Here is a 23,415-nt window from a genome sequence, read left to right on the forward strand (position 1 = left end):
TTTTCCTGTGTCTGCTCTGATTTATGCCTGTCGGTAGTAAAATAACTCTCAAATCAAAAACATCTAATACGTATTTTAAGCGTTTTCTAAATTCTTAAACGAAGCCTTAAACGCATTTTTATCATTTTTTATTTTTGCCTTATTTTGAAATTTCTGTCACCTGCCGTCGAAAATCTAGTATAACAACAGAGTGAGTAACCTATACATAAATGATGTAAAATACTTATTTTTTTAACAGTTGTATATAATACATTATAATATATTATAGGTAATATGTAGAATTATACACGAAAACAATGGCCTATTTTTGTAATACAAAATTGTAATTTTTGTAATACAGTATTGGTCAATCAAATTGCTCCACGTTACAAATGTCAATACTTTTAGTCTAACTATCGCACGAGAAGTAATCGTCTGTGTTATTTGTTGTTAATCTAATTCTGTATTTTTGCTTGAAATTTTGATTTGTATAACAATTTAAACATATTTAAGTATCGCGTTTATAATTACTTTCATATTCAACAATTAGCATTTTTAGCAAGTGTTGCAATTTTATAAATCACTACTGTGTGTACTTGTAAATCTAGAAATATATTATAAATAAACAGTTTTTCCATCGAAAATTATAAAATGCAAAATGGATAATATAATTTATTATTAATATGTCAATACATCATAACGTCAATCTATACATCTCGATTTTAAGTTGCCAGTGAAGTGTTGAAATAATTAGATTAATATAAAGAAACTTATGAAAAGTTGAAACTCACCTACGAAACCAGCTCCTTGCAGGAATAGTATAGTGGCCCAAAGGACCATGCCGCCAAAATGGCAGGCCAGAAATGGACCTCGTATCCTGCCACACACGTGTTTGTTTCCACTGTTGTGTTCTCTCAAAGATGTGCGTTTTTCTATTTGGCTTACGACTCTTTGGTAAACTGTACATGCACCTGTCTGAAAATAGTGGCTCATCTAGCCTCCTCTGCCGTGCTGCATTCTTCCCCGTTCACTACGCCACAACCACTGTAAACAAATAGTTAACCAAAATATTTAACTACGTTGCAGTTTTGAATTACTCGATGTAGAAAAAGGTAATTAAGTTACTATATTATTCGATTTGACTACTATGCATACGTATACAAGATGTTTCAAACTATGTAGTTATAGCTTCCAGAGTGAAAAGAATATCAAAGTGCCGAAAGACACATGTCCTTTTCTGAAATGGGGCTTCACTTATTTTTAGGAAAGATAATCATACTTTCCGATACCATACACTGTGGCTCTGGGTTGAAAGTCGTGTCAAACATGAAGTTTTTATAATTTGACAGTCTCCTCTAACATTTTCGCTGTTACTAAAATGTAGCTTTTCTTTCTCATGAATGGTAGATTTCTTTCTTTGTCAAAAATGTCACAGTTTTTAAATAATGTTCTGACGTGTAGTGACATGATATTAAGGAATATTCGATACGAAAAAAACTCAACAGTTGCGTCGATAGTGTCGTTAAAAAAATTGACGAAATTGAAAATTGACGAATAGCAGCGAAACTGTTAAAGAAGGATTTTATCCCTTAGGCTGAGGAACCGAAAAGTATAGAAATCAAGCTGTAATACTTTTCTCGTTACAACACTTTCCAAGAAATTTTAACAAAGGTATAGTATTTTGACATTTGACAATTTTCAGTAGTATTCAAATGGTCCTAATTCAATTGTCAGTGACTATAAATAGTTTTGTACATATTTCTATAATCACTTTTATAAAGCTCGTTTTATAAATTCTTTCAGTCATTTCTTTCGAAACAAGGAGAATGCGTCTACACAGGCTATTCAATGATAGGTAAATAAAATCTAAGGAGTGTTTCTGGGCACCAAACTAAGTTGATCGCTGACAACAATAAAATTGTAGTGGGGCTTTGGCTTAATAACTATAGTCCTCTATTTAACATTTGACAATCCACTTAGCATCACTGTTAATAAAAATTATAGCAAAGTTTGGATTATAGGAAACTAGCGATTATTATAGCCAAAGCATTTTCAAGTGCTTTAGGATTTCGCCACAGCTGTGTAAGGCAAATACCGCCTTATTTATATTATATGTACAGACATAGGTACCTATGTGTAAAGTGACTATGACGATTACTGCTCTCTTTAAACATTTATAGTTAACAAAAAAAAGCTCAAGAAATGTTGCATCATTCCGTATCAAAGCGTGATACGAAGGGACAAGCGTTGTATCATGCTATACCAAAACGTGATACGAAGATATACAGCGGTTATTTATAGATATTTGCAGTTTTTTCCTCGTTGCATCGAAGGATGCAACAAAATTAATTACCTGATACAATTATAGAAAAACAAACATAGTGGTTTCGATGATCTCTGCGATATTTGAGTCACCAAGTTGTCGAGTTTGGTCGCCATGTTTGATCGTCAATAACCAGGTAGAAATAAGCGTACAGAGTATTCCTCATAGTTTCCAGCCACGAAATGGCTCAAATGAATATTACATTATCCTTTGATGTAACCAGCGACAAATCCGCAAATACCCAATCGATCCGTCGTATGCCTTCGTATCACGTTTTGATACGGATTAATGCAACGTTTGTCCATCCAGAATGATACGCAATGGTGATACGCAACGTTGATACGAAACAATGCAACGCTTACTCCTTCGTCTAATTTTGATACGTTTTGATACGGAAAGATGCAACACTTGTCTATTCAGAATGAAATATAGTTTCACATCTTTCGTGTCTGTTGTCGACCAACTTGTAATTGTGAAATATTGATAGTAAAAGTATCTAATACTTGTAATACAAAGATACTATTAAATAGGACAAATGTTTGTATTTGTCCTGATTGCTTTTGTACGAGTTCATTTTTATTTATTCTTATAGGTATGCTCATATACTTGCTGATCATGTTTTGAAAGTCTCTACATGAACAAAATGGTCAAATAATATGTAATTTAGAAGTTTATAATGAATTTCGGCTTTTACCATGATTAAAACTTTCTATTCTAACTTGATATATATTACATATTCATATAATTTTGTAACGTTAGAAAAAAGTTATTTTTAAATATGAACGTTAAACGTAGCAAATAAATAAAAATATACTGTTTGTAATACATGTATTAATAGATTGCAAAAATAATAATTATGACAGTGAAATCTTATTATATCTATCTTGTCACAGGTAATACACTACCTAGTCGTACAATATTTATACAGGGTGAGTCACCTAACGTTTGCACCTCACATGTCATTGTTGTTTTTAAAGATACGTCAAATATCTTAAAGACGAAGTTGAATAGTTTAATGGGGCTCATACAATGTCCAAAAAATGTTTTATTTTCTTGTCATTTTTTTTTTACAGATATCAAGGTCACCTCCATTTTTTTTAATGGAACCATTTCTTTTTAAACACTTACAATGGTAGTCCCTTTCATTAGGCATACAGTGACTATTATTATTCAAGGTCATTCAAGGATAGAGAAAACGTATAAGATTTAAAAAATGAAAACGGAACACCTGTGTTTTATAAATGTTCGAAATGATGGCCGTTTACGTCGATACATTGCTGTAAACGAGCTCTGAAGGAATGTTGAACTGTAACAAATCTGTATATCCGAGGTAATATTTGCACATGCTGTGATGATACGCTGATGCATATTTTCAACTGTTGTTGGAGCATTCATGTACACGATCTCTTTTAGCAGACTCAACAAAAAGAAATCCAGTGGATTTAAATGAGGCAAACGTGCTGGCCATAAAACAGTTCCACCTCGGCCAATCCATCGGTTTGGAAACATAGAATCCAACGTCTCTTTTGCTATTCGTGCATAATGAGCAAGACAGCTATCATGTTGGTACCACACATCATGGCGGTTTTGTAACGAGACAGATCTTCTTACAAAAATTGAGAATATTTTTGTCCTGTCATCGTTCCGGTAATAAAGTGTGGCTCAATTACTTTGTCGTTCAAAATACCACACCACACATTTATGCTTCATTGTGTTTCTCATATTTTAAGTCTTGTAAATTAAATGACTTTCAATTATAGTCATTGAATTCTTAATGAAAGGGACTATCATTCTAGGTATATAAAACCAGGTGGTTCCATTAAAAAAAATGAAGCTGACCATGATATTTAAAAAAAAAATGACAAAACAACAAAAATTTGTTTGGTATTGTGTGAGCTCTATTCAACCATTCAACTTTCTCCTTCAGACATTTAACATATTTTAAAAAACAACAAATATATTTGAGGTGCAAACGTTAGGTGACTCACCCTGTATGTACATAAGTACATATATATGTAAACATTTATATTTGGTCTTACTGATGAGTGTTATTCTTGAGTCTGCATATTCGGCTGTATGTAGAAGGGAGACAATTTAAGGGACAATTCTATACGTCAAAATAAGACGATAATCATTGTTAATTACAAGTGTTTAAAGAAAGCAGTAGTTATGATAATCATTGATATATAAGAGCACTGTCTTACACAGTTGCGGTGGAATTCTACAAGCCCTGGTCCAGACAGTAATACTTAATACATACATACCGTCATAACAGGATATTTTTGTAGCATCTCTACGTAGAACATTGTATTCGTATTTCATTGCCCACATGTCTTCAAAGCAAACTATCTTCAGGCGCCGTCTGTAACAAAGTTTCGTACATTAATATTTATTACGTGCTTATTATAATTAGTATTACATAACGTTTCTAAACATACATATGCAAAATATATTTTTTGTATTATGCAAAAAGTGGAAAATAAAAAATATATTTTTAGAATTCTCTAACTGAAACGGTGTGTTGAAGAACAGTACAACTTAAAAAATCACATTTTGAGATATTTGAAAAAACAGTTTTAGTTTCCGTATATTGTTAACGTCATTGACTTTATAGCGTTGTTCATATTTAAATATGGTTATGCTAGCTCAGATGAACGTTTATATATACCTAATTATGGATAAACTTTATTCACAAATTTTTAGTAAATAAAATAATACCATTGGACTTATACTGTTTTTTAACTCAAGCCATTTTTTAGACAGGAAATTTAAGAAATAATACAGTACATAGAAAAAAATCCCTTTATTAATTTGCTTTAAATATGTATAATTGAAGATGAAATTATTTAAGAAAAAGTGAATATTAAAGGAAATTTAACATGACATTTAAAAAATTAGTCATTATACCTTGTTCATCAGTAGTAATCTTTCAAGAACAAATTTTTCAATAGATTATGTATTATATTCATTTTAAATAGCTAACTTTGGATTTGCATTGTTCTTCAACTCATCGATTCAATTACAAAATACATTTCTATTAAGGTCCTGTAGCCTTATATAATTTCTACAAAATATGCATTTGCATAAATACTCGCAATATATTAATTACTTTCAGAAAAACAATGAAGAAAGTTTTATTGTAATTATTGTATGCTCGCTGAAGTTTTAATTGATGTATAATTTAGTTAATTATGTAATTAAGTTCTTATAAATTCAAGAATCCTTATACTATACATGTGGGAATGAATCTTCTAGTATAAGCACAAAGCGTTAATTGAAGTGAAGCTAGGCGAAAAGATTCAAATTATTGATCAAATACGTATAAAAAGACAATCAGTGTGTTTATAAAATGAACGTCCTGTTTGAAATTGATGCATTCTGTAAGGAAATTTTTTAAATTTGAAATGTCTTAGCGAAATTGTATTGTAATTGCGTTCTAATCATGTTGTAACTGTGTTGAGATTATATTGTATTAATATTATTGTTATATTTTAAATACATTTAATTTAATAGCATTCATAAATCTTACCATTCATAACCGCATTTCTAAATTCTAGTATGTATTTGACGTGTCACTATGCCATTGGTTTACGAATGGGTTAATATAAGAGTAGATCTGTTTTACAAGATCTGTACGTTAAGCAACGCCTATTATAATCAAATATGTTTGTACATAGTGTCAGATTATTCAAAACTGATCTTTTTAGAGTAATTTACAGAGAAGAAGAAAACCAATAAGTCTTTAATTTCCATCTGTAATAAGTATTACTTACAGTCATAGTACATAGTAGACTCTAGTGTATCTGTACCGAACTGCCTCACTGTAAGGTTACAATAGCAGGCATTCCCACTATGGTATGGTACGAAATCATTACGAACGGAGGGGGCGATTCTCACAGATACCATTTCTTAGAAATCATTTATTACGCTTCCACTTGTTATAACAGATTTAGTAAACGTTAGACAGAGATGGGCAGCTTGACAGAACCCTAACTCGCATTGATCATACCCACGTGCAGTTATAAACAATTATGTCCATTGGAAGCTTTCTCGAGTTATTTTCTTAGGTACCCTTGCCATCGGGTAGTTGGTTGCTGAGGTGCACTTGTTGGCACAAATCTGCTCCCAAACGAGCATAAACGCACCTTAGGAAAAGACCCTCATTATCCTCCCGAGACATGAGCTATCAAGCGATTTCACCGAGTCGTGTAACTTGACAAAAACTTGCTCTCTTCGGAGCATTATCACAACTCTGTAATGTTCAACCACTATCCACCTTCGAATCTCAATAAGAGTCCCCAGCCTCGCTTTCCGGACCGCTCCGCTAGCCACCCATCCGTTTACAATACTACTTACTCTGGGCCCCGCGGCGTGTTTTATTCTATTCCCTACTCCGTTTCCTGCTTAATGAGCCGACATACTTTGTTCAAACATCAACAATATAACAATAGTCATGGAACTCAATATAACACAAACACTGAGGTAACTCAGTACAACAATAATAATAGTCTTAAAAGCACTGGAACTCATAAAAAAAATAAATAATAGAGAAGGAAAGTATACTATCTACACAGACTCCAAAAGTACCCTATCAGCACTAGATAAAAACTCCAAAAATCCAATTATTAAGCAAATTACTGAGGAATACAACAATATAATAGTAAACAATCAAGCATCGGAAATCCTACTCGGCTGGGTTCCAGCTCACGTTGGAATTCGGGGGAATGAAAGAGCAGACGAAATAGCTAAAGAGGCTGCGAACTCGCCAAATGTTTTAAATATACCAATGCACCACAAAGAAGTCCTAAGATTCTTAAATAAAATTCTCAAAGAAAATTGGAATGACACCTGGATAAATTCTCGGAACACAAATATCCACAACATCAGAAAAAATATGCACGAAACAAGTCCAGCATTATCCTTCGACAGGAAACACCAAGTAGTCATCACAAGGCTAAGAATTGGTCATACAAACTTCACGCATTCCTTCTTGCTCAAAAAAGAAGACCAACCACTGTGCACCATTTGCAACACCAAAATCTCGATGGAACATATCATCACTTCCTGCCAAAAATACCAACGTGAACGGAATCTGTACCAAATCTGCGGAAATCTCAAAGAAGCGATCAAAAATGAAAAATCATGCTCCGATGTTATAAACTTTTTGAAACATGTTAATTTACTAAACCAAATTTAAGCCAAAGCCATGTATACCAACCGTGGTTGCTAATGACCTTTGAGGGTAGATGCAACATTAAAAATTAAATAAAAAAAAAAAACAATAATAATAATAACATATGTAAAACGCAATGTACAATCCTCTCTCAAAATCCTGTGCCGTCAACAGTACCTCTATTTGCGGCATTTTTCGCCTTCTGGCACTTTATTTGTTTTGAGTTTTATACGCTTGTATATAAATTAGCTTTGTACAAATAGGGCATTAAGCTGTACAAATGCATCGCTAGATCAATATCTACATTAAAAATTGGCAACCCGGTGCAAAACTCGGCAACATTGAACGGTTAGTTTACTCTCAGAAGATTGTATTTTGGTGAATACTTTCGCACTCAACGTGTTTTTGTTGGAATTGTAGTTTAGATTAAGGAGTAATAGCATACAAGTATGATATAATATTTTTTATAGTATTCCTTATTGCAAGAAGGAAAATCCATTAAGTTAAAATTATTTATTCATAGGAATTTGTGACAAACGCACACATATTCAGGTAACCCCCATCCCCATGATCAAATCTTTTGCAACTCTAATGGTATTAATGCTCCATATACAGAAACCACCATACCAAATTTAGTGAAGTTTCAAGAACCCAGTCCACAGATATATAGCCAAATATACGCCAACAGACACATGTATATACATACACACCGAGGGTTGAGATTTGACCCATCATAACATTTTTCCTCTGTTATTATATTCTAACAGTCGGAAAAGTAAAAATGATTATTCAAAATTGATGTTCAGCGAAGAAGTCAGGAAGGACAAAATAACAGAATTTTGTAGACAAATTTTTGGTATTTTTCATGAAATATCTAATATTATAAAAGAAATATAATGTTTATAAAAATTTAGAAGATTACGTGCTACTTGTACTACTTTCTTTATATTTCAATCTATTATGTAGTCAGTACATGCAGTCATGAGAAGCATTAAATAATGTTACTCTTCCTCACGTTTTTACATTTGTGAAAATACACAGAAAATATAATAGGAACATGGTAGGTATGTATATTGAGAGCAATTAATTTACCGCGTGATATGAGATTTTAATGAGATCGCTTCTACGTGACATTGTAAAATATACGCTTTGGATATAATCCAAACCTCCTTAATATTAACGGAGTAAAGGTGTCTGCAATGGTGGGTTCTTCGAGCTTGTACAGGTTGTAAACTGCATGATATTCGTCGTTCGTGATGCACATGTGGGAACACTTTACAAAAATTTCTACGTGCATGCCTTCAATGATATTAAAAATTAATATTACCCTTGCTATTTCCACAATTTCCATGCACGTTTACTCAGACCCATAAAAGAAATAAATTTATAGCTCTGAGTAATGCTATAAAATACGTATCATATACATACACCATATGTATATATATTATATCGTGACTTTCAGATCACAAATATTTTCTTGAAATTTTAATTCCATTTGTCATTTATTTTAAAGAGAGAAAGGTTCTTATTTATACTTGATTATGACTTCGATCGTAGCTAGTAATAGCAAATTTTCTAGAGAAACTCTGAAATTACCATATGGAAAGAAATGATACAGTTCTTTCTGTGTTCTTATTTTTTGGAATATAAAATGAGACAACTGTGATGTTTTCATTTTCACTCTTTTAGAGAATAAGAGCAGCGAGGTCACGTCTTTCGCGTAATCTAGCTCTTACTAACAAAAGTATTAGTAATAGTAAGAAATATACAACACATGAAATTATTATTAGACATTTCATTTTTGCCTTAAATCGTAGAGAACAATTGAAAACAATAAAGACAATTCCTTTTTGTATAAAAACTAAAGTTTAAAATCTTATTTCTCGAATTTTAAGTAGATGTTTAATTGGTTACCCACACTAATGATAAGTAGTGTACTATTTAGTATATTTAATACTTGCGATAGATTTACTCTTTTAAATATGAATAATATTGCAATATAATGATTGTTGTGAGTCGTTTCACCTAAATTTCACTGATCCAACCTCACTACTTATTATGTTGAGGGTCAGTGTAAATCAAACCTATTAAAATTCACTCGAACTCAAATTTTTTCCTTAAACTCGATCTGATACACTTACAAGTATTATAATTCGAACCCTTGACTTCATTGGACTGCGCGATCTACTGTAGGAGTCTCTGTGATAATTAAATAATTTTCTTCGTGGCTTTCTACAGTTTAGGTGTAAGGTTATACACACATTTCATCGTCCTATGGTTACTACGTAACGAGAAACCTGGTCGTCCATGATTAACAACCTCGACACAGGTTCATGTTGTCTTAAAGTTTATTACAGGCAGTACTACAAAATTATATTCTGTTGAAATAGTACAACAAATTAGTTGTTACACACATGTTTCGGTTAATATGACTATTTATATACAATAATATGTTTATAAATATATAATAACATAGTACATGTATAGTGTAATATATTTATTATAAGAAATGTCCATATATGTATTTAATGTATATTTGCTTATTTGGATTGTGCAATATTTTTTTTTTTTTGTCATTATCTAACATTATCTGTCATTATCTGTACATTATCTAACTGTAAGATAACAAAGATTATTTCGCTTTTTCAGCTTTCAATTGAAACAATCATTTAGATTTATAATTTTTTAAAAGAATTCTGTTAAAAATATTGTATCGCAATAAGCTCGATATAAAATTGAATTCATTGATCTATGTATAGTGTCTTAATTCATACTTCGGAACGTACAGATAATAAAAAAAGTTCATATAAGCATATGATCTTGCTTACGAGATATGCCAGGATATTAGAAATCCTTAATGTACGCAAGGTCTTAAAAGTATTGAAATACACTGATACAAAATTCAACAAGGGTTTGAACGAATTCGCGAAACATCCAACATGCGTTGAAATGCAAAATAGGCATTTTGAGCATCTCCTATGAAGATACTCAGATACTACATGACGGAACACAAAATTCGCTATATTTTGTAAACAAAGTCAAATAGGAGGTATGTTCATATGAATTTTTCTCATTATTTTTAGAAGCTGAATCAGCTCTTATTGCTAACTTATTACGGGACACTCTATATAGTGTGCTTCTCTGTCTTTTAAATTGTTTTAACTGGCCTCTACGCTAAAATTGCTGTCTATAGTAGTAGTATCTTTTACATTGTAGTTGTAAACTAGCTACTTCGTAAGTTATGAATTTAATTCGATCTTTTCCATGACAAAGAAAAATGCTTCAGGTGCCTCTAGAAATGAAAAAGTGAATGGAGAGAGTGTATCAAAAGCGCTTCAGTAACACCCATTCACACGTTCACTAAAGAACGAGAAGACAATACAATTCACGGAATTGTTAGGAACGAAAATGAAAGAACCAAATATAGATACTTTTCCGAGGCACTTCTCAAAAAACTCTGTAAAATATACACTATTTTACCAGCATTGGAAAACTTGAAAATGAAATCAGAGTTTTTATTAAAAATAACTACATTCCATTTAAAATATCCTTACTATGCAAGTTTATTAATTAACAATTAACAACATGAACTGTGTTTACTGCAATAAAATATGGAAAGTGAAATAAATATAGATCTTGAGGGAATAGCAATTCTGATAGAAGGTGATTAGAAATGTACATACAAATATAAATGAGGTTTTATACAAATGAAATTTAAAATAGACGTCATCTACGCGGACAAAATTACATGAAATAAACAACACCTATTCAATTAATCTAGCTTTTTCAAAAACAAATAAAAAGAACAAATCACTTTAAGAAGATAGAGGACAAAAGCACGCAAGTGAAGTAAGAATAAATATGAAGTCAATTACTCCAAATTATTTAAAGAAAGTTATTTCTCTTTTAAATGACGGTTCGTTAGCACGTCAGACGACGAAAAGTTGTAGTGTTAGTTAATCGAAAATGCAGAGAATAAGAAAAAAATAAGAAAAAAATGTAAAAGTATATTATTAAATGTTAGAGGAAGACCAAAAAATTATTATCGCAGGATGAATAAAAGATTATACGGTTTGTCACATCTGGTGAAGCTTCAAGTGCTACTATGACTGCAAAATTATTAAAACAAGATACGAATATACAAATAAACAAAAGGACAGCACGAAAAATCCTCAAATAAGCTGAGTTTAGAAGCATTAAGAAAAAAAGAAGCTAATGTTATCGAAGAAAAATGTTAGACTTCGTTCGGAATTTGCTAAAAAATATCAAAACTGAGCAACTATTTAATTGGGACGGTTTATTTGGTCAGATGAAACCAAAATTAACAAGATTTGTTCACATGCCATGTTCTAGTGCTGCATTCGTAAAAATGAAGGACTTAAACCACACATGTAAAGCAAACGGTAAAGCATGGAGGCAGAACCTTAATACTTTGGGTTCTAATAGCATCTGGTCTTGGATTACTGCACTGAATTAATGGCATCACGAATTAGTACAAGGATATTTTATAAAATCATTCCATAGATGCTGTTGAGAATATGCCTTTTGAAGAAGAAAATGTAATTTTCTTGCATAACCGAGACTAAGCACACTGCTAAAAGTACTAAAAAATTTTATGTTCTGGAGTGGCCTGCACAAAGCCCCAAACAGAACCTATGGGGTTTACTAAAAACTTCAATCACAGATGTGTATGATAAAATTTAACAACAGTGGGAAAAAATATCCCCGGATTATTGCAAAATATTAGTAGAAAGTATGCCAAAGCAAATTAGTGCAGTTTTACAAGCAAAAGGGTTGTGAACGAAATATTAAAAATAAATAATATATTAAATATTGTCAAATACTGGACGTGCAAAACCCAGTCAATCTATTGTTCTTCTCATTTCTAAACAACAAGATATTAATTATTGAAAAGATGTCTTATGTGACTTCTAACTGTGATAAAAATAATTATAATGTTTATTTTTTGTTATTCTTCTATATTCCTAGCAATAAATAATGATTTATACAAAACTTGTGGTTATTGGTTCAGTTATGCTCCTTACTGTATGTATTCATGTTGTGGTCGCTAATGACTATTAAGCTAATATGGTTATAGATAAACAAATAAAAAAAGAATAAAAAAACTACGTACTACATACAATTTCCTTTGCTTTTTGGTATTCTTTCCTATTCTTTCATTTATTTCTTTACTACTTGTGCACTTCTTTTGATTTTTATAAAAAAGAAGTTTTCATTTTACTCATCACTCATCTCTTCTTCAATCGATACTGAAATGTATGAAAAATAAAAAATCTATTTACGAGATGTGAGAATATTTAGTTAAATAATTGGCAATTTTCCAGTGGAAGCTTTGTAATGCCTGTAGTATCTTCTTTATAAGGTGTCTTGATTCGCGCTCTTCTGATGGAACAAATCCTACATAAAGCTTCTTCTTTTATCAGCTTAAATGTTAACTTCAGATAATCCAATTATTCCCTGTAAGATACTTAAATCACTTGTTTTTTTACGTGGTAGTAGCTTATTTAATAATGTGCCATTTCTACATTATGGTACTTGACATACACGTGAAACTTACTCTACTACTTTTAACATAATAATACTTGTTATAAGATACGAAAACTGAGTAATTTTTCAATTATTATAGTAGGACGATATTCCCAAATTATTAACTGTAATTATATTTACTCTCTTATTTTCTTTTAGTATCAGTTCTGAAAAAGCAGAAACGTGTTCTCGATACATAAATTGATCTCGGGAAAGTATTTCTTATTCCCTATAGACTGATTTCTTCAGTCTAAGTGAGGAAATACCATTTGAAATAACTCATTAAATAACTCATTTGAATAACTTATATTTATACAAAGTGATATAACTAAAACGAGTTACCAGAATAATTCGTGTATTAATGATAAAAGAAAAATATTTGTGTACTGAAATTTGTTTAATTTTGAGGGGAGCATAATTTGGTCAATGATATTATTATAGGTAAAAGTATAAAGCAAATAGTATTTTAATGACTCGTGACTCAATATCTCGCATAAATCTTTAGGAAATTTTAATCTTCAAATACAAATATTTTTAGATAAAATGATCATAATGATATAGTTAACAAGGTCGTTGAATTTGTCTTTTCATGTTCTAAGAAGATATATAAAAAATGTAGGATTCGACTAAAAAAATACCAGTTTCGTAAAAAAAAGGAATCTCGTAAAAAGATAACTTTAAGAAAAAATTCTTTTCCCAATGATATGTGCGCCTTGAAACACTTCAATTTTATCTTGAGAAGTTTTTTCTTACAACAATAAATAAGGCAACTAAGGTAAGAGCGCCAGTTACTGTGAGCTGACCAAATTACTGTGTCCGTCTTTTTATTTTTACATATAAGAAGATGTGGGACTATTAAACCGAAAATATTTTCTTTTATTAAAACACATAAATATTTTTAGCTTAATAGTGTTACATTCTATTTCATACAAAGATAGAAAGGGCGATGGAGATGGGGCACAATAATTGGAACCCTTACCCTATTCAAATGATCCCATTTCGCTGCTCCACCTAGTATAATTCCTTAGTTTAAATATGACGTATAATTTCAGAAAGCTATTTTACAAAGTAGGTACATACGAAACCTCTGTCCACCATAATAATAAAGCAATAGGGTTACATGTCTCAAATATAAGACGTAATGAACGTATGTTTGATAATATGTTTTCATAGTTGGTGTAATTTAGAGGAGGGCATTCAGAAAATCAGAAATTTTAGCGATATCGCAATAAATACCTGTCATTCCCGAAAAAAATGGGCTGTTAGTTGGACTGATAACAATTGGTCGATTCTCGGGACACGTATCAATGGCAATTTGCGTGTAAACGCCAGACCAATCGTTAGCAAGGAAGCGTGGGGTGGGTGCTGACGTTTCCGGATTGCGTGCCACGCGCACAAGCACGGCACTGTTCTATATCAACGAAACACTGAACAGAGACACAGTAGCTGCAATAGTCGACCACAAGCTTTCGAGCAACAAATGAAGATCGTGGTTTACATAGGCTTCCATTTAATCGCAGCTTCCAGAAGACATGACTTTAGAGCTGAAACAGGAATGCTATGAGCAACCACAACTTTCCGTGCTTCTCGCCAGTGTTAAAGGCTTCCTTCCTGAAGTTTCTCATCAGCTTTGTTCTAACTGTCATTATGTATATTTCTCTCAGACTCATGAACTTGTATCAGATTATGAACACGGTTGATTGTAGGATTATGATACACTATTTTTGGTAACTTCGGCTTTGCTAGTTTAAGGATTAGTGATTACATAAAAAGAGATTTAGTATGAGAAGCTTATTTTGTTAAATTTTGCAAAATGCAATATAGAAAATTATTTTAGTCTTAATAATTGGCTAATTAATTAAGTATTAAATAATATGGTTTGAGAAATACTAGAAGAAGTTATTCTTTAGTGTATGTATAAAGCTTTTGATGGAAAATGATTTGAATATGATCTTAGTGATCCCAAAAATATGTGATCTATAATAGCTTCTATAACTTGGGCCAATAATTTTAAAACGTATTTCGATGCCTGACGAATTAAAAAACTAAACACTTTTCAATATGCAAGTTTGATTATTATCGGTCACTAGTTTGAAATGTAGTAGGACGAAATCTTATATTTCGATGATGGAACTCTATCATCAAGGAAGTTCCATTTACGAAAATAGACTGTCAGTTCCCGGAAATTAATGCCGGCGAATTTCGAGAGAAACGAGTCTTGTGTAAATTATCTTGCAAGATGAATTTTAGTTTAAACATGCATTAAGATGAAGAACATTTTACCTAACTGTAATGAAGTTTAAAATTTAAATGTATAGTGTAAAAAAGTGCAAATTACAAAGTGTAAAAAAATGTGTTTTACTTTACACTGTATGTACTTTATAAAAATGTATTAATTCTATTCTCTGCTACGTGAAATTGTGTTACAGTTTTTGTTATTTTAGAACAGAATGACAAATGTTTATTTTCATTTTTGAAATAGAAATAAAAGTACAAATTCTATATCTTGAACATAAATTGAACTATACATTCCAATATTTTAAAGACCTGATTTATGTTATCTATCATACTTTAGAACCAGATACTCATTTCATTAAAAGTCTCTTTGTAGCTACTTAATGATTGTATATGATACGCCCACACAAATATGAGAAAACATATTTATTATACCTTAAGTGAGTAATAAACAGCCAAAATGAAGAAACAACACTTTTGAATATAATTTTTAATCTGTTTTAATAAATTCAAAAATTTTAACGGTAACCAGCTATATACATTTCAAGTTATCTTTTAGTTGTTTGTTTGAATATATACTTAGTATAAAAATGCTTTTAATTTTCTAATATAGCATTCCTAATTGTATAGATATATTAGTAGTGTATAAGAAAGGCTTCTATCATGAAATCTAAATTGCTTGTTATCAGACATACACAAGTGTGTAGCTAGGGTGAAGACAATAGTAGGTTTCCCGCATTGCGGTAAATTCCACTTCGTGTCTCTTCACAGATTACGTAAACATTTAAGAAGGGAATCATAGACGTATATTTATTAGCAGATCAATTTTCTATAACACTTTTTTTAAGAATAACAATTTTCTAATAAAAGAAATAACGATTTCACTAATAAAGTATAGTTATTCATATAAGACTTCAGTATTCATTTTTTGATGGGCACATCCGGAAGTATTAGGACACCTACTGTTTTTAATGGACTTTCGCTTTGCAGATTATCAATAAGTATTAAATCACTTACTTTTACAAACTTCATTACGAATATACAGTTAACGTGCTTTTGTTGTATGGATCTGACTAATTTTATTATTTAAATCCCCAAAGTTGTTAACTGTTTGTAGGATGTGTCTTTGCTGGATTTCATTCTAGTGTTTCTAGATAGTTCTTAGAAATTTAAACAAAGATGTTGTATAATATAAATCTTAATAGCCCAGACCAGAATGATAAAAGCAGTGACAAAAACGCAGAACGGATGTACAGGGTGGACAAGCTAAACGGGATCACCTAAATATCTATTTTATTTATTGTGATCTGGAAAAACTTTTCAGGAGAAAGCTGCACTGTTTCGAAGGGCACATGTAATTATAGACAAAATTTTTTGTCAAGCTCAATTTTTTACGAAATTTCAAGGCAATCACTATTTTTTGAAACAGAATCTTATATTTCTTTTTCGTTATCCTTGTATAGCATGAAAAAAACAAGTTCAACGATTATGTTAACATTGTTAACCATATCATTTTAATCATTCTATCTCGAGGTATTTGCATCTAAAGGTTAAAATCTCTTAAGGATATACGTGGCATATCGACTAACACTTTTGTATTCAAACAATAATAAATGAAGCAGATATTTAGGTGATCCCATTTAGCTGATCCATCCTATATATCTGGTTTTCCCATTATTTGAAATGAAATAGAGAAGCAAATTTATAATAATGGTGATTGTACTATTGATTAAAACATATAAACCTTTTTTTATAAACCTGCTTATGCATTTCATTTCAAATATGTCATTATTTTTGAGAAAACCTGATAAATGAGAAAAAATATCAATATCTATTATTGAATGTCTTTAATACGGTATTGAATGAACTTTTTATTGAATATATGCTTTAACGTGGTCGAAAAAAGTAGTTAAAATTTGGTCAAATTCATTAATGGTTACATTAATTTTTGCAAAATATTTGGTGAAATCTATTAATGGGTACATTAATTTCATTAAAAGATTTGTTAATCAAGTATCCCAATACCTATTAAGTAAAAATGACCATAGATGGGCATATTTAATTTTTAGATTTGTGTATGCCTAAAAAATATAGACAGATTACTTAAAATAATTTTAAACGACAAAAAATTCATGTCTCAAATTGATTTCCATATCGTTAAATAAAATAATGTCCATTTTTCGGATGAAAATAGTGTTATTTAAACAAAATAAACCATTTATAGTTAATATATGTAAGAAAATATAGTAATATGTGAAATAATATTAACTAGTATATTGCGACATTATTCGTATTCAAGTTTACTTAATTAATCAGGCAGTTGCAAGTAAGAAGAATTGATTCTTGTTGATATGTGTTGGTTAATTTACCAAGATGATACTTAGGAAAATTTCAATAATGTAAACCATTCTCAGGGCACGATATCGAATAAATTAGAAAATTAAATTTAGAAATAATATTCAGAGTATTAATAATTAAAGGAGATATGTAGTTATTAATCCCAAATTTATGGTACTGTCACTTTACGAGCATTTATCTTTGTAGGATGGAGCATCCTCAAGAGTTTCACGATAATTCATTAACTTTCTATCGTAACTTTTTATCAAATTTTTATTGTCAGGTTCAAGCTTTTTTGAATACATTCTTTCCGTTTTAAATCTTTCCATAAATCAAAGTTATTAATTAAGTAGGCACTAAAGTACGTAATCCGCCTCTATGTATACAGGATAAGTCATTTCATTCTGACGTCTAAATTTACTTGCAAACTAATTTGTGATATAAAAAATATTTCAATCCGAGGTTATTTGGTATCAAGAGGAATGTACAATGTAATAATTCGTTTTTTGCTACTTATTTGTCGAATCAGTTAACTTCAGAAAACAAAAAGATTAATATTTAATTTAAATATAAAAAGTTAAACGTCAATTCAAGCGTTTTGGCACTAAAATTTTAACATTAAGCAAGTAATTATTACATTGAAAGCCTTATTTGATATAAAACAACTCTTGCTTGAATAATATTTTTATGTAAGGAATAGTTTAGGTGGCAGAGTTGAATGACTCACACGGTGCTTCATATTTTAAATAGTTTTTTAAGAATATATTTAAGAATATTCAAATATCCAATATTTAAAACGACATTTTATACAATGGTTTCACTAGAAGCAACTATTAAAGAAATGAAGTAGCTTAAAAACATAAAAAAAAGGAAACAAAAATTCTTTTTAAGTTCTTTTTAAGTTCAAGATGTTTTCAATTATATCTAACATCAATAAATAATTAAAATTATTCCAGGTGTTCTTAAATTATACTGACTTGATGACAACTAAAAATAACCTTTACTTTGTCACGAGACGGGATGCGAGCAACGCGGGAGACCGATGAGGTTAGATATATTTTCAAAGAATACAGTAATTGAGGTGTTAGTTGGTACAACGCACAAAACTGATGCAAGATCAGTGAGCAACTGGGATTCTTGTAGACAAAGATGAACGTGATGTAAAATCAGGTAGCATCTGAGAATGGATGTGCTTGCAGACAAAACTGACCTGTGGTCAGTGAGCCGCAGGTGTGTGAGTTTCATGAACGCACCTGATGCAAAATCAGGGATTCACTAGGATCAGTTTCACAGAAGAACCCAAAAAAATTATAGTGCTGTTGAGGAGGTTGGCTAGTTCAAACGAACGAACCTGATGCAAAATCAGGGATTCACTAGGATCAGTTTCACAGAAGAACCCAAAAAAATTATAGTGCTGTTGAGGAGGTTGGCTAGTTCAAACAAACGAACCTGATGCAAAATCAGGGTGCTGTAAGGAGGTTGGATAATGTTCAGACGAACCTGCTGTTACAGGTAGCTGTAGAATGCAGACGAATCTGATTTAAAATCAGAGAGCCGTAAAAAGTGTTAGTAAGTTCCGTAACTTGTTAATTATTAATTGATACAACTCGAACGGTTAAGCTGTACTGTGGGGAATCTGACAACTTCGAATGGGATCGCTTAAGGTAATTGTGGGTTTGAAAACAGTCCAACTATGACGAACTTAACTCTCAACGTGACGGTTGTAGATCCATTAGGGCTAAAATCTCAGGGTTTATATAAGCCGAAAAATGAGTGGAGATTCGTTAGAAATATTTCCATAGAAGGAGATTTTTCACGGCGTCGTGGTTGCTATCCAGCTGCTCGGAGTCGCGCTCCCATTAAGTTAAACGAAAAAAACGAAAGTGCTAGGACCTTTTCTTTCAACAGACAGAGACTCGAATATTTGACAAGAAATGTTTAACAGAAAATATTGTATGTAACAACTTTAACAAATATATTGCTGTCTCGATAGAAGTGCAAGTCCCAGTTTTGTTACAAATAGACTTCAATCTTCCACTATTATGATTGCAGTTTGTTGTGACTTGGACGAGCGGCTGAGGAATTGAGGGTTCGTGATGCAACTGACGATAGCTACAAGCCACGCATTCCTTTCAGCATTGCCTTTGTTATGGGACACGAAATGCGATATCTTCTTCTCAGACTACACATTCATCCAACCTGTCATGTTTATGGACGAATATCTTCCGATTCTATTCGTTTTTAATCATTTGCTAGTTATACACGTAATCATTATTTTCAATTACTTACTACATAAACATACGTAAGCACAAATATGAATTGATAATTAATTTAACGATTAAGAATAGTTATGCCATATGAAATTAAGGCAGTATTGACTTAAAGAAAACATAGCATAGAAAAGCTGTATGCTATTCTAGAAGGAATGCTTTAATGGAGTAATATAAACTACACACTTATTTTATAGTATTTATTGAAATTATAGTATTTGTTAACATATTTATTGACTAAAGAAAAGTGTGTATTATGCTTTAAGTTCATATTTTCTTGCTCTGATAGATGAATTTGACCTTATCTTATAATGTGAATTTGGAGAAACTTAATATTAATAAATTATGTATGGAAATATCAGGAAAAAATGCTTGTTTGCATTGTGAATTAATTTGCAATAATTGAAGCGCCCTTGTGGAAAGTAGTGTAAGAGTCAATATTGAAAAATGTTGTTTTTCGTTAAAAAAATGTACGTGTCTCATTTTAAAACTAATTTTAACACCGAATTTGAATTCAGTACAAAATCACAAAATTTATGTCTAATGATGTGTAGTACATTAAAGACAAAATCTGACAACGCACATTGTAGATAAACCGAACATTTTTCCTTTTTAAACGTCAAGTTCGAGATACTTTTTCATAGACAGAATTATTTGTTATATTTTTTCTATACTTTTTCTTTATTTTGCATTATTCATCTTTAACTTCGTTTAAAAGTTATCAAGGTATCTGATTTCTATCAAAGTTCTATGATTTTGAGTTTGTTCCACTTTGTCCCATTCTGTGGAGCCCATACATCAAGCTTGTTAAGCCTCTTCCATGTCGTAAAACAGTTATGGCACTAATGTTTGGTGCCCGTGTAACCTCAGGCGGCGTTAAATACCGCTGACTATCAACTAAAGTCTAAATTTTACTCATATTTGTGGTAACAAGCCTCCCAGCACGAGATGCACCTTTGACATCAAAATTTCTCTTTATAAATTTCCAGGACCACTTTCTGCAGGTTAAATCATTTACGTTATGGGCTTCCTATACAGTACAAAAGACAGTTTGAAGTCTCTAAACTGCGAACTGACTCGCAGAGTATGCAATAAAATCTATGCAGAGCCAAAAATTTCAAAAGGCGATTTATACATACTACAATAAGAAAAAAACCTAGAATGATAGAAATGCGTTTGAAACCTCGTTTTAGAGTTAGAAACGCTTCAAATTTGCGTGAAGTGTGTTTGACTTTAGACTTATTTTATACATATAATGTATTCCAGAACTGATGGTACAAATGATAAGCCAGTGTTTTTACATGAATAAATAAGTTGAAAATATAGAATAAACTTTTTTGACATAGTGTTTTGTTTTCAAGAAAATTGAGTTTGAACTATGACTAGTGCAATCGTACGGAAGTGCAGTTTTGGATGTTTTGAAAGAGTGCAGAGGATAAGGGGAACAATCTCGATGTGACTACTGACTCTCTCTATGTTATATATGTATACTATGCATATTATGGTATTGTATACGCTAAAAGCATTCCCTTTATCTCATTTACCCCTCGAACGTCAAAAACTATAGTTCTGTACACTTGTATTCGGTCAAAGTTCAAGGTCAATTTTCTTAAAAACGATGCGTGACGTCAAAAATTTGTATTTTACATTTTCGTCCTATTTTGTCATGTAGAATCACTTGCTTTCCACCTATACCGCTAATTCTATGTATGAGATATTTTAGATTCTAGACACGAAAAATATAAAAAAAAGTTAATGTACACATTATATTACGTGCAGTGTGACATTTGCTTTAAGAACCTTGAGCATGCACCACTCATTTAAAGGGCTGGAATATCACTTTGCCTAGTAGACCTTTAAAAGGACTAGTGCTAGCGAGAAATAAGCCAGTGTTCTACGCAATATAAAATAGCGTATAACCAAAAAACTAAGCGTATTCATTACCAACGTATGTAGATCCTTTTCTCTAAAAATGTCCCACATGTTTAGAAACATCCTGTATAATGTCGGGATGCATTAGTCAGTTCAGACAGAGTGAAGTCAGTAAATTAAGTCCAAAGTCAGACACATTTCACACGATCTTAGGCGATTTCTCAAGAATTCACAAATCTGAAACGAAATCTTAAACGTAATTTCGCCATTTTTGAGATTCGTGCTATTTTCTCATGTAGGATCACCTTTTGAAATTTCTGACACCTGTTGTACATCCTGTATATCAATGGAAGGATCTCGCCAAAACGAATCAATTCATACGTCTTTTAAATCCAAAATCATATGGGAATACCTTGAAAGATTCATTTCTGGTCTGAGGGTCCACATTTAAGGAAAATTCGAAGAATATAAATGATACGCTGACACGCATGATTCTTGCACTCTTCACTCACATATCGTGTGTATGTTGTCATGGTAAGCGAGAATGAAGATAAAAGTAACATTTTTTTGTATTTGGCCTGGCTGCCAATTACCTTTTAAAGATATAAAACCAAAATGTATGTTTATTGATCTATCATTTGATCCACGTTTTAAACTCATGGAGTAAGTAGTTAAAGAGCAATAATAGTTTTCAGCAGTTACTGCCGTTGTTACTTTCGACCTGGAGGGTGAGAACGAAAGTACCATACTATGAGAATAAACGTAACACTAACTGTTTGGAAGAAGATGAAGTAAAAGCATGTTTTCCAATACAGTAATAAAATATTTTATTATAAAAAGCGATAGAAACAAACATTTAAATAAACATATTTTAAATAGCGATAAAAATAAATATATTTCAAATAACGAAAGATAAAAAGCATAACCAACTACGCATGTACATTTCTTTAGTACCGTGTATTTAATATTGTATAAGAACAACTTTCACTGAAAGACTTCAAATAAATTATATCCTTATGATATTTTGCTTGTCTTGTTCCTTTATTATTTCCTTGCCAATATGTAGATTGAACTTTCATGTGGACAAAAAAAGTAACGTGTTACTTTCATCCTTGTAATAACGTGTTACGTTTATCCTCACCCACGATTTTCAGAATAAAAATGTTATAGCTTATAAACTACAAAAGATTTATTGGAACATAACACATAATCTAAGACTGCTCTGGCAAATGGTTGGTTCAATATTTATATTTTAACTATGAATATTAACAAGAAAGGCAAAAGAACAGAAACTTATCTGGATGATATGAATACACAAATTCAATTTGATCACTTGCGATTCGTGTTACTAATCAGCTCCAATTGATGAAATAAATTAAGTATTGCTATACACATGTAACTGCGTAAAAGACATTTTTTGGAAATATTTGTGGCAGGGGGAAAGAGATTTGTTATTTTTGTCCCCATTCTCCCCTACTCCTATTTTTGTAGTGTGTCACAATTTTTTCTTTCAGATGTACACAATTTGAAATAGATACTAGTTAACGGCTTTAATTGTGTAAGTGAAAAAGTCAATAGCGTTTGCATATATTTTGGTGACGTTAATCAGAACAGAATTTTATGGAGAGCATTCTGCTAACCCAGGGAAGAGATATTATTGCGGAGAGAATAACGCTACG

At 31.4% G+C, this 23,415-nt stretch overlaps 2 protein-coding genes across 2 annotated transcripts in view; one reads left to right on the forward strand and one right to left on the reverse strand.

Moving 5' to 3' along the window:
• The window catches only part of LOC143178080 (uncharacterized), a 124,002-nt gene extending 119,337 nt beyond the window's left edge, over nucleotides 1-4,665 (reverse strand). Inside the window, exons 1-2 of the mRNA XM_076376523.1 lie at nucleotides 4,567-4,665; nucleotides 771-1,023 (exon numbers count right to left, since the gene is read on the reverse strand). Of these exons, the coding sequence (XP_076232638.1) occupies nucleotides 771-972 (202 nt within the window). The 5' untranslated portion in view covers nucleotides 973-1,023; nucleotides 4,567-4,665. The remainder of the gene's footprint in view (nucleotides 1-770; nucleotides 1,024-4,566) is intronic.
• A 1,214-nt stretch (nucleotides 4,666-5,879) lies between these two features.
• Nucleotides 5,880-7,499, forward strand: LOC143178283 (uncharacterized). Its single transcript, XM_076376822.1, has 2 exons — nucleotides 5,880-5,934; nucleotides 6,811-7,499. Exons 1-2 carry the CDS (start codon nucleotides 5,880-5,882, stop codon nucleotides 7,497-7,499), a joined length of 744 nt encoding a protein of 247 aa, XP_076232937.1.
• Nucleotides 7,500-23,415: the final 15,916 nt, after the last annotated feature.

The sequence above is a fragment of the Calliopsis andreniformis genome, chromosome 4 (assembly GCF_051401765.1).
Source record: "Calliopsis andreniformis isolate RMS-2024a chromosome 4, iyCalAndr_principal, whole genome shotgun sequence".
Classification (NCBI taxonomy): domain Eukaryota; kingdom Metazoa; phylum Arthropoda; class Insecta; order Hymenoptera; family Andrenidae; genus Calliopsis; species Calliopsis andreniformis.